Source organism: Durio zibethinus, chromosome 25, assembly GCF_047325235.1.
Source record: "Durio zibethinus cultivar Kanyao isolate XHJ-2024 chromosome 25, ASM4732523v1, whole genome shotgun sequence".
NCBI classification, from domain to species: Eukaryota; Viridiplantae; Streptophyta; class Magnoliopsida; order Malvales; family Malvaceae; genus Durio; species Durio zibethinus.
Window position 1 is genome coordinate 17,321,843 of NC_143186.1, and position 13,117 is coordinate 17,334,959.

General features: G+C 32.7%; 1 protein-coding gene and 1 pseudogene across 3 annotated transcripts; both read left to right on the top strand.

The window, feature by feature from the left end:
- Positions 1–2,105: 2,105 nt before the first annotated feature.
- Positions 2,106–5,464, top strand: LOC111275758 (putative disease resistance protein At4g27220; annotated as a pseudogene). The gene has a single exon (XR_016333847.1). The product of XR_016333847.1 is annotated as a putative disease resistance protein At4g27220 (transcript).
- A 361-nt stretch (positions 5,465–5,825) lies between these two features.
- On the top strand, positions 5,826–12,811 carry LOC111275757 (putative disease resistance protein At1g61300). Of its 2 annotated transcripts, none has more exons than XM_089754859.1 (5): positions 5,826–7,164; positions 8,182–8,326; positions 8,600–8,683; positions 9,447–12,436; positions 12,548–12,811. In XM_089754859.1, the coding sequence occupies exon 4, from the start codon at positions 9,465–9,467 to the stop codon at positions 12,375–12,377; it is 2,913 nt and encodes a 970-aa protein (XP_089610985.1). In that variant the 5' UTR covers positions 5,826–7,164; positions 8,182–8,326; positions 8,600–8,683; positions 9,447–9,464; the 3' UTR covers positions 12,378–12,436; positions 12,548–12,811. The 2 variants fall into 2 exon arrangements, with proteins under 2 accessions (XP_089610985.1, XP_022717005.2); XM_022861270.2 differs by having other exon boundaries at positions 8,238–8,326.
- The last annotated feature ends 306 nt before the right edge of the window (positions 12,812–13,117 follow it).

Consider the following 13,117-nt stretch of genomic DNA (forward strand, 5'->3'; position numbering starts at 1 on the left):
TGCTAATTTAATAATTAATTATTGAAATTTAAAAGTAAATTAATATAATTTAATAGTAGTAAATTATTAATAACTTAATATTTAAATAACTTAATACTAAATTATTGTAATTTAGTATAAATTAATGATAGCTTAATAATGAATCACGATTCATTTAGTAATAAATATGTAATGATTTTTAGTAAATAATTAAAAACTAAGTAGTAAATGAATGATAACATAATAGTAAATGCATAATAACATAATAGTAAATCATTAATAATTTATATGTAAATTATTGATAATTTAATAATAAATTAGTGATAATTTAATAGTAACTTAGTTAATCATTGATAGTATTGTAATAAATCATCTATAAATTAAAAGTAAATCAGTTATAACTTTATTAGCAAATCATCAATAACTTGATAGTAAATTATTAACAATTTAAGAGTAAATCATTTATAACTTAGTAATAAATCATTCATAAATTAATAATAAATCAATGTTGATTTAATAGTAAATCATTAATAATTTAGTAATATATCATTGATAACTTAATAGTAAATTGCTGATAACATAATAATAAATTAATAATAACTTAATTACTAATCATTGATAATTTTTTTATACTTAAAGTTGTTAAGAATTGAACTTTAGTTACTAACAAAAACAAAATTGAAAATTTTATCTTGAGAGACTAAAATCTACCATGAACCTATTAAATAAAAAATTTTGTGAAAAAATTTTAAATTTGAATAAAACAATACTATTATTATATAAAACATTATTTTATACTAGAATTAATTCTACATTTTCTTACGGGAATCTGTTGTTAGAGATAGGATGATTCAAATTTTATCAACGAGTACTAAAAATATATCATAAGTTACTAGAAGTTTAATTACTAAAATTACATTAAGAGATTAAAAAATTTTTATTAATGATTATAAAAATTGTATTGAAAGTTATTAAAATTTTATAAAAAATTATCAAAATCAAAATTATATCAAAAGTTATCAAATTTTATTTATATTATACCGAAACCAAAATTATATGAGAACTTATCAAGTTTTATTTATATTATATTAAAATCAAAATCAAAATATTATTATTGTTATTATTATTATTAAAAAAATTATTTATTGAAATGAATTTTTAGAGATAAAAATTACGCAAATGTCAAAATCTAGTAAATAGTATATATATATATATTAATATGTACATATAAATTATTTTTAAAAAGTAAATACTCTTCTGTCTCAAATTGTTTGGGTGTTATTAACTTTTACAGAGTTTATGAAAAAACCTTTTACTTTAATGTTTTTAATATTAAATTTCAAATTTTTTTTATAAAATTAAAGTCTTATGATTTTTAATATAAAAAAGTAAGAAAATCATAAAAAATAATTTTAAAATATAAAAAATAAGAGTTTTAGGTATTCAAAAGAGAAAAAAAATAATTGTGAGACCTCTCAAAAAAAAAAGACAAAAAAAAAATTGGGACGAAGGGAGTATTATTCTCATAGACGATGAAAACAAAAAATTCTTGTTTCTAATAATATTTTAAAAACATAAAACATTCCTTGTAACATAAAGTCATCATTTTTCCACAAGTTCCACATATATTCATTTTGATTCCTTCAGTATCATGCTTCTGTATTCTCTGGATTAGAATGAAAAAAATACTGTAGAGTAGTAGAAATTAAAGAACAAGCTTTCCTGTTTTGATCATCAAAAAGATATATACTATTCCTTACACTTAGGTTTAAATTCTATTAATCAAGGATTGAAATCTTTTAAGACTGCTCAAAACTATTAATATATATTTGCTAGGGTCTTTGCTGTTTATTATTATGGAAAATTTTTTCTCCTCCTATTAATGATGGAATGATCAAAACTAGGAACCATATATGGGCAAGGCATTCAAATTTGTGATGGTTCTCTAAGGGACATAAATAGTATTTATATGCATTCATCTGATGTACAGATTACCTTTTGTTCCCAATAATGCTTTCAAAAACATTATTTTTACTTTTGTTTTTTGGTATAATATATTTTGAGATATGGTAACATTTTAGTACAAGTAGTAGCTTTTAATGGAGATATAATATACGTTGGTTTTTTAAACTATATAGGGACAAGGCTTTATATTTATGGAGTTTGTAGGGCCAATGTTTGAAGTGTTAAAGTACATTGGGGGTCAAATCAAGAGTTACACAGATCATCACCGGAAACTTGAAGGAAATATGAATAATCTTAAAAGAAAACTGGATGAGCTAAATGTTCGAAAGCAAGACCTTGAATTAAGAAAGGAAACGGAGATTCGTTACGGAAAAAGGATGAAGAAAGAAGTGGAGAACTGGTTTGAAGATGTACAAAAGAAAAACACTGAAGTGGGAAAAATTCAAGAAAAGTTTGGGGATGCGTCATACTTCTCACGTGCTCTCCTAGGAAAACTTGTTTGCCGACAGATTGCAGAAGTCGAGAGAATTTACCAACAAGGCAATTTCCCTAAAGGTGTAGCAGTTGATGGCCCTTCAGCCTCCGGATCCGGATTGGCATTACCTATTCCAAATCTAGAAGGTGAAATTGATGTAAAAGAACGAATTTGGGAGTATCTGATGGGGGATGAGGTTGGAATGATAGGAGTGTGTGGAATGGGTGGAATAGGAAAAACTACCATCATGAAACATGTCAATAATCAACTGTTGAAGGAAAGTGATCAGTTTGAAAAAGTGATATGGGTCACCTCTTCGAAAGAAGTCAATATTTTCCAATTACAAAAATAAATTGCAGATTCTTTCAATGAATATCTTCCAGAAGGTGAATTGAAACGAGCTGCAGCATTGAAGGATATTTTGGAGGGAAAGAGATATGTTTTGATCTTAGATGATGTTTGGAAACGGTTTTCTCTACTGGATGTAGGAATCCCTGAACCAACATTAGGTCAGGGGAGGAAAGTAGTAATCACTAGTAGATCGATTGAGGTTTGTAAATCTATGGGCTGTGAGGTGGTCAAAGTGCAACCTCTTTCAAAAGAAGAGTCTATGAATTTATTCTTAGATCGTGTGGGGCACAGTGTTCTCCAAATTCAGAATCTTGAAGACATTGTCAGCAAAATTGTTGAGCAATGTGGTGGTTTACCGCTTGCCATTGTAACAATAGCGTGTAGCATGAAGGGGGTAGATGATCCTTGTGAGTGGAGGAATGCACTAAATGAATTATGTGAGCGAGTGAAAAGTGTGAAAGGATTGGACACCGAAATATTTGAGCATTTGAAGTTTAGTTATAACCGTTTGGGAGATTCACAAATCCAAAATTGTTTCTTATATTGCTCCTTCTACCCTGAAGATTATAGAATTGAAAAGTGGGATTAATTGAAAGTTGGATAGATGAGGGACTCCTTGATGGCTTAGGGACCAGACAAGCGATGCATGACAGAGGCAATAGCATTTTAAATAAGCTTGAAAATAATTGCTTGTTAGAGACTGAAGATTTTGGGGATTGCGTTAAGATGCATGATGTTTTGAGAGACATGGCATTTTATATTGTACGTAGTCAGTACATGGTAAAAGCTGGTGAGCAATTGAAGGAAATACCAAGTGAGCATGAATGGACAGTAGATCTTGAGAAGGTTTCTTTGATGAATTCACAATATTCAAAATTTCTTCCTCACATGTCACCTCGATGCCCTCATTTATCAACGTTGTTACTGCAAGGAATTTTTGGTTTAAAAGATATTCCAGAATCTTTCTTTAAGCATATGCCTGGGCTCAAAGTACTAAATCTTTCTGGTACTTTGATTACGGATCTACCCAGCTCAATCTCAAACTTGAAAAATCTCAATGCATTGATACTAGCTCATTGTGTGAAGTTACGATATGTACCTTCGTTAGCAGAACTCACAGCATTGAGAAAGCTGGACCTTTATGAGACTGAAATACAAATGGTTCCTCAAGGTTTAGAATTGTTGGAAAACCTAACATATCTTCGTGTCTGGTCAAGGTTTCTAAAGGAGCTACCGGTTGGAATATTGCCGATGCTTTCTCATCCCCAGTGCTTAATGTTAAATAAGCATTTAAGAGGAGAAGAAGTAGGCAAATTGAGGAAGCTTGAGATGCTTGAATGTTCATTTTGTGACATCCAAGATTTTGAGGAATATGCAAAGTCCACTCCAGGTAAATGGCCTACACATTTCTATTTTCAAGTAGGAGCATCTGAGTTGTCATCTAGTCGGTATTGGATCCCAACTTTAAAGCAATTTCAGAATGGGGTAGCTTTTGTGAATTGTGAGATGGAGAGAATAGATCACATAGAGCTCCCACATGGTCTTAGTGATTTACGAATTAGTAAGAGTGATGATTTCAAATGTTTAAGCAATATTCCTTTGTTTCAGAAAGTAACTGAGTTGAAGAGTTGTTATATTGGGGAGTGTGAAGTAATAGATTGTGTGGTTGACTTATCATTATTGTCTTTAAACGCACTTCAAAACATTGAGGAGCTTAGGCTTGGGAATTTGGGCAACTTGAGTGAACTTGTAAGAGTAGGATCAGTAGCGGTTGAATCGAAATCTCATGCTCCAACGCCACGTGCCATATTCTCTTCTCTTAAATTTTTGTATCTGCATAATTGTTCAAAGATTAAGAAGTTGTTTCCAGTTGAGCGGCTGGAAGGCCTCCAAAACTTAGAGTACATTGAAGTGCGTTCATGTAGGAAAATGGAGAAAATAATAGCATCAGAAGAAGAAGAAAATCACAAAGGAGAAGGAACGACATTTATTCTTCCCAAATTAAAGGAATTGGTCTTGAGCCACTTACCAGCACTGAAAAGCATTTGTGGTGGTGGGGCTATGATTCATTCTCTCCAACATCTTCAAATAATAGACTGTCCGGAACTAAAGAGGATACCTTTCGCTCTTCCCCTGCTTGAAAATGGGCAACCATCTCCTCCTCCTCCTCTGCAACTAATCAATGTGCGGCCGAGTGAATGGTGGGAATCATTGAAATGGGATCACCCTCAAGCTAAGCATGTCCTTTCCCTCTTTGTTTCTTAATTATTGGATGCTAATAGGATGAGAATACCTTTTTGAATAACTGAACTTTGACTGCTCTTACTGGTAAAGTTTTGGCTCCTTTTCGGAACTGCAAATATTAATTCTCGGCTTCTTTTCATCCATATTCAGCTTCTTTTCAAGGGAACCCACTAAATAATTGCTCTTTTCTTTTTTATTTTTTTTAAAGAAAAAGAAATTCAGGTTCTCAATATTATCAATGGCAGCAAAATCCCACTTGCTGATGGAGCTTAATGGATAGGACATTTCTTGGTGGAGCTCTGCTCCATGTGCAAATCCACCCTATTGATATGGTTGTCAATGTAGGACGTTGCTTGATTGATGCACTTAATTCAAAACTTGTTTCTTTAATTTCTATGTCATGTTATTGGCTTTATGCTGTAAATTTTAAACTAAACCAAGTAGTTTCTAATTATATGGGAATGTTCATTAATTTCCTTGGTTATCTCTTTTTTTTTTAATCCATTCTTCAATGCTTCGTTTTTTATTTATGCTTTTGGAGATTAATTACAAAAGTATTTGTTTTACTCCTTACTTTAAACTATATTTTAAACATCATTCATGACTTGTGGCGTTGTCTTGGATATTAAATTACTGTTCACAATTTATGTCCAAGGAAAGTGAATTTTTTTTACGTTAAGAGCAGATAGGAGGCTCAAACAGGTGGAATTTTGTGTTTGATGTCCAAATTTCCCTGAGCCCAAGGTGTCAGAGACTTTTGTCAGCAGAGGAAGTATAAATGAATCTGGTTTCTTTGCCTCCATGGGAAATGCTACCTACTTTTCAAACTAAGTACACAAAGAGCCACGTGTTTTCTTCTATCAAACTTGATATCTCTCACCTAATATTTCCTTTCCTCAAGTCTTAAATCACTTCGATACCTTCATTTTCAGGCCAAAATACACTCCTGCTATATATATTTTTTTATCTAAACTACTTTATGAAAAAAATTTAGCAGATAAGTTCAAATGTGAATTTTTTTGGAAAATATATACTGTTTTCTATCTTCATTATTGTTAAATATTTATATATTTTTTCTTCTTGGATAAATTCTTGATGAATATAATGCCTAGTCTCTTTGATAATTGAGAATGACTCTGCCAATGGATTATCTTGGATAAAAAATATGACAAAATTCCTTGAATATTCAGGTTTGAGGTTTTCCCAAAGAAAAATATATCTGTCCACTCTAAATTTCGGAGACTAATTCTTTAGCTGACCAGTTTGCAAAAATGAATGGTAACATACCTCAAAATCTTATTGCTTGTTGTTGACGGTTTATTATCTTGCTGTTTATGCTCCTTTTTTTCTATTTTTCGGTTCTTCTTTGTGGGCTGCATTAAACTTTTGACGGAAGTAACTTGTGAAATGGGTTATTGAGATTGGTTGTCAATTTGGGATGGAATCTTCCGTCTTCGATACTTATTTTAGCCACTTGAATAGTCGTGCTTGAGAGGTGTTTGTTAAAATGTGGCTAAAGAACTTTGTTTCGTCTTCAATGGATTTTTTTATAATCACGGGACATAGTAGGGGATAGAGTTAGATTTAAGCATTTGGTAGATAATTCCATGATGATTTTATACTGCTCTTTTCTCATTTTAATAAAACTTGCTTTTATCTCTAAAAAAAATATACTTCATGATTTCAAAGTATGTAGCATTCTCTTTAGATTTTGTGTTCTTCAATCACTATTCTTCCAATATTCTTCACAAATGGATTAGCATTGGGTTCGAGGAGACAAAAGAAATTAATTCCATGAAAGCAATAAGAGATAGACAGATCTTCTTTTTGTAGTTCCACATACCAGCGCCATTATTAACTCCAAGAGCTTATCTGGGAGGATAAGATCTTCAAATCCCTCCATAATCAAGAACAATAATCTCGTCCTTTTAAGCTACGAAATGTAATCTTGTAAAGCTTCTTCGTTAGGTTGTTGCAGGAGAATATGCTGATCTACCAAGTCATCCCCAGCAAAAGCCTGGAGTTCTTCATATTTTGTCTGGATCACTCACAATGCATGTCATACCATCTGTAGCGAGAGTGCATTGTCCCCGCCGAACCAATTGGGTTTCCTATTTGCAAGAACTACTCTGAAGCTGATATATTTGAAGGTATATGTTAGTTTTCACAGTGTATTCACAAAAGAGAAAAGAAATTACTGTGAACAGGCTTGAAAAGAGTTTTGGACAAGGATTAAATACTGAGTCTGGTATAAATATTCTCAAAGATCAGTTACTGACCTTCCTTCAATCTGTCTTCTTGGATGAACTTCATCTAATGCTTGCTCATTTCAGTAGTTAGCTTTAATTTGTACTTGAAAGGCACATTAAGCAGTTTATATGTCATTATTTGCTTGATAATTCCATTTTGGAGTCCATCGCAAATTCTTGAACAGTTTATATTATTTCTGCTTTCCTGTTTGAAGTCCCACGCAAATTCCATTTTTTTATTTTTGTGAAGACCCCTTGATTGTGCTCTTAAAATTTCACTTCAAAATCATGACTTGGTATATATTTAACTTCATCAATTGATGTTATATTCCACATTTCTTGAGAAAACTAAAAGGAGAAAGGAACTTAATTTGTTGGGCATATTGGAATGAAAACCGATCATTTCAAACAGGCAAATTTTAATAATGGTACTTACAATTTTAGGGAAATCAATTTACACCTTGGTAGAATCATGAGTTTCAGCTACTCATTCAGGGATGAGCAAATCTTTTTTTTTTTATCCCACATCTCAGTCTAACTGATTGATTGGGGAAGTCAATGATCTAGAATGCGTACTTTTTAATAGGACTGAGTTAACAACTTTTAGCTGCCATTCTAGCTACCATAATAATAATAATAATAATAATAACTCAGTCCTTATCACTCGCTCCTCCCCTGTTTTTCTTCCGTTCACGTTATTTCCTTCATTTTGTAGCAGGCTTCATTGAACTTACCCTGGAAACCATAGCAATGACTTTGTTGCATTGACAAACCTCATTGAATTTGTCAAACAATTAAAGAAAACAAAATTAAGAAACAAGTTGGGCATTCGATAATATTTTAGTTTCCTGCAGAGGACTTCCATTGACTTACGCATTTAATAATTCATTTGCTTCATGATTCATTCTCTTCTCATAGAGGATTTTGCAAGGACAGAGATCTGATTTTGCTGCTTTCATGATGAATTTTGAAAGGAGATCTTAATATTCCTTCTTTCACAAATTTGAGCAAAACCCTCATAGGATAGGAGCAGCGCCAGCTTAATATTGCCCCACTTGACCAGGTAATTAATTAATTTTATGGTTTTTAATATTTGGGTTCATGTTAATTTTTTTGAATCTCACTTTATAAAATAAATCCATCATCTTAATTAATTTCCACAAGTCAACCATATACAATTTATTTTAGTTCTTTCTTTATCATGCTTCTGTTCTCTAATAGTTTAGCTGAAAATAAACATATATAGTGAGTAAAAAATTAGTGATAATTCCGAAAACTTAGCACATAAGATTTCCCCCTTTATAACACTACTGATTTTCCCACTTTTATATTTCAGCTACTTTCCACAAAAAATTTGTGGTTCATCTACTTGACCTCTGTTCTTCATCTTTTCCAAATAATTTGAAGAAGAAATCTGCAGGTATTTTTAATGCCATTCTATACTCTCTGAATTTATTCTTGCAATTATTTCTTAAATCTCTTTGTGGAATGGTTCTCTAAGGCAGAAACACGAATACTATATATAAATAGTAAATATACATTCATCTGTGCATATAAATAGTTTTAGACAAGTAAATATTATTCTCATGGACGATGAAAACAAAAAAAATTCTTTTTAATAATATTTTAGAAACATAAAACATTCCTTGTAATATAAATTCATCATCTTTCCACAAGTTCTACATATATACATTTTGGTTTCTTCAGTTTCATGCTTCTGTATTATCTGGATTAGGATGAAAAAAATACTGTATGGTAGTAGAAATTAAAGAACAAGCTTTCCTATTTTGATTGTTAGAAAGATATATAATATTCCTTACAATTAGGTTTAAATTCTATTAATCCATGAACTGCTCAAAACTATTAATATTTGCTTGGGTCTTTGCTGTTTATTATTTTGGAAAATTATTTTTCTCCTTTTACTAATGATGTAATGATCAAAACTAGGAACCATATATAGGCAAGACATTCAAAATTTTGTGATGTTTCTCTAAGGGACATAAATAGTATATATATGCATTCATCCGATCTACAGATTACCTTTTGTTTCTAATAATGTTTTTAAAAACATTATTTTTACTTTTGTTTTTTTGGTAAAATATATTTTGAGATTTAGTAACATTTTAGTACAAGTAATAGCTTATATGGAGATATAATATACGTTGGTTTTTTAAACTATATAGGGACAAGGCTTTATATTTATGGAGTTTGTAGGGCCAATGTTTGAAGTGTTAAAGTACATTGGGGGTCAAATCAAGAGTTACACAGATCATCACCGGAAACTTGAAGGAAATATGAATAATCTTAAAAGAAAACTGGACGAGCTAAATGTTCGAAAGCAAGACCTTGAATTAAGAAAGGAAGCGGAGATTCGTTGCAGAAAAAGGATGAAGAAAGAAGTGGAGAACTGGTTTGAAGATGTACAAAAGAAAAACATTGAAGTGGGAAAAATTCAAGAAAAGTTTCGGGATGCATCATACTTCTCACGTGCTCACCTAGGAAAACTGGTTTGCCAAAAGATTGAAGAAGTCGAGAGAATTTACCAACAAGGCGATTTCCCTGAAGGCGTGGCAGTTGATGGTCCTCCAGTCTCCGGGGTGACATTACCAATGCCAAATCTAGAAGGTGAAATTGATGTAAAAGAACGAATTTGGGAGTACCTGATGGGTGATGAGGTTGGAATGATTGGAGTGTGTGGAATGGGTGGAATAGGAAAAACTACCATCATGAAGCATATCAATAATCAAATGTTGAAAGAAAGTGAACAGTTTGAAAAAGTGATATGGGTCACCATTTCGAAGGAATTGAATATATTCCAATTGCAAGAAGATATTGCAGATTCTTTGAAACAATCTCTTCCAAAAGGTGAATTGGAACGAGCAACAGCATTGAAGGATATTTTGGAGGGAAAGAGATATGTTTTGATCTTAGATGATGTTTGGAAACGGTTTTCTTTACTGGATGTAGGAATCCCTGAACCAACATTAGGTCAGGGGAAGAAAATGGTACTCACTTCCAGATCTATTGAGGTTTGCAAATCTATGGGTTGTAAAGTGGTCAAAGTGAAGCCTCTTTCAAAAGAAGAGTCCATGAACCTATTCTTAGATCATGTGGGGCATAATGTTCTTCAAAATAAAAATGTTGGAGACATTGTCAGCAAAATTGTTGAGCAATGTGGTGGTTTACCGCTTGCCATTGTAACCATAGCTGGTGGCATGAAGGGGGTAGAAGATCTTTGTGAGTGGAGGAATGCACTAAATGAATTATGTGAGCGAGTGAAAAGTGTGAAAGGATTGGACACTGAAATATTTGAGCATTTGAAGTTTAGTTATGACCGTTTGGGAGATTCAAAAATCCAAAATTGTTTCTTATATTGCTCCTTGTATCCTGAAGATCATAAAATTCAAAAAGCAAGATTGATTGAAAGTTGGATAGACGAGGGACTCCTCAACGACTTTGGGACCAGACAAGCAATGCATGACAGAGGCCATAGCATTTTAAATAAGCTTGAAAATAATTGCTTGTTAGAGAGGGCAGGACATTATTCAGGCTTGGGAGAATGCGTTCAGATGCATGATGTTTTAAGAGACATGGCATTGTATATTGTATGTAGTCAATACATGGTAAAAGCTGGTGGGGAATTGAAGGAAATACCAAGTGAGCATGAATGGACAGTAGATCTTGAGAAGGTTTCTTTAATGAAATCACAATATTCAAAAATTCTTCTGCAGATGTCACCCCGATGCCCTCATTTATCAACCTTGTTACTGCAAGAAAATTGGGATTTAAAAGGTATTCCCGAATCTTTCTTTAAGCACATGCCTGGGCTTAAAGTACTAAATCTTTCTGGTACTTTGATTAAGGATCTACCCAATTCAATCTCAAACTTCAAAAATCTCAATGCATTGATACTAGCTCATTGTGAGATGTTACAATATGTGCCTTCGTTGGCAGAGCTCAGAGCACTGAGAAAGCTGGACCTTTTTATGACTGCAATACAAAAGGTTCCTCATGGCATAGAATTGTTAGAAAACCTAACATATCTTCGTGTCTGGTCAAGGTTTCTAAAGGAGGTACCAGTTGGAATATTGCCGATGCTTTCTCATCTCCAGTGCTTAATATTAAATAAGCATTTAAGAGGAGAAGAAGTAGGCAAATTGAGGAAGCTTGAGATACTTGAATGTTCATTTTGTGACATCCAAGAGTTTGAGGAATATGCAAAGTCTATACAAGGTAAATGGCCTACATATTTTTATTTTCAAGTAGGAACATCTGAGTTCTCATTTTCTCTGTATTCGGTGGTCTCAAGTTTAAAGCAATTTTGGAACGGGATAACTTTTGTGAATTGTGAGATGGAGAAAATGGATCACATAGAACTCCCAAATGGTCTTAGTGTTTTATGTATCGAGAAGAGTGATGATTTCAACTGTTTAAGCAATATTCCTTGCTTTCATAAAGCAACTGAGTTGAAGAGTTGTAATATTTGGAACTGTGAAGGGATAGATTGTGTGGTTGACTTGTCATTATCGTCTTTAAACGGACTTCCCAACCTTGAGCTGCTTAGGCTTTTGAATTTGGGCAACTTGAGTGAACTTGTGAAAGTAGGATCAGTAGCGGTTGAATGGACATCTCATGCTCCAACACCACTTGCCATCTTCTCTTCTCTTAAACTGTTGTATATGGATAATTGTTCAAAGATTAAGAAGTTGTTTCCAGTTGAGCTGCTGCAAGGCCTCCAAAACTTAGAGTATATTGAAGTGCATTCATGTTGGGAAATGGAGGAAATAATAGCATCAGAAGAAGAAGAAAATCACAAAGGAGAAGGAACGACATTTATTCTACCCAAATTAAAGAAATTGGCTATGAGAGACCTACCAGCACTGAAAAGCATTTGTGGTGGTGGATCTGTGATTCGTTCTCTTCAAGATCTTCAAATAATTGACTGTCCGGAACTAAAGAGGATCCCGTTGGCTCTTCCCCTGCTTGAAAATGGGCAACCAACTCCTCCTCCTTCTCTACAACTAATCAATGTTAGGCCGAGTGAATGGTGGGAATCATTGGAATGGGATCACCCTCAAGCTAAGCATGTCCTTTCACCCTTTGTTTCTCATTAGATAATGAGATTATGGAGAAGACCTTTTTGAATAAATGAACTTTGACTGCTCTCTCACTGGTAAAGTTCTTCGCTAGTTTTTGAAAATGCAAATATTAAGTATCAGCTTGTTTTTTCATGGAACCCACTCAATAATTGCTCTTTTCTTCTTTTTTTTTTTTTTAAATTCAGGTTCTTAATATTATCAATGACAGCAAAACCCCACTCGCTGATGGAACTCAATCGAACGGCCATTTTTTGGTGGAGCTCTGCTCCATGTGCAAAATCACCTTATTGGTATGGGTGTCAATGTAGGGTAGGATGAACTTAATTCAAAACTTGTTTCCTTCTTTTGTAAGTAATGGAATTTGGATTTTGTTGTAAATTTTAAACCAAGTATATTCTAATTATATGGGATGGTTAATTAATTTCCTTGATTATCTCATTTTTTTTCAATCCATTCTTCAATGATTCATTTTTCATTTATGCTTTTGGAGATTAATTACTAATGTCTTTATTTTTAACTCCTTATTTTAAACTCTATTTCATTCATATGATCAACGTCTTAGAACATTATCCTGCTCGTCGATCTAGCTGATTGATAGGAGATTCTTTTATAGGAGATTTTGGTAGGTATCTTATTGCCTTTACTTTTCCTGATTTAAATCCACAATCCATCGAAGGAGTACTGGTGGCTGGTGCCATATCACCCCACTAGGCCTGGTGAAGTGTTTAATTATTTCTTATTTTCCTTACATTTTG

Coding starts and splice junctions, on each gene's coding strand:
- LOC111275757 (XM_089754859.1), top strand. CDS start 9,465: ATGGAGTTTGTAGGGCCAATGTTTGAAGTGTTAAAGTACATTGGGGGT.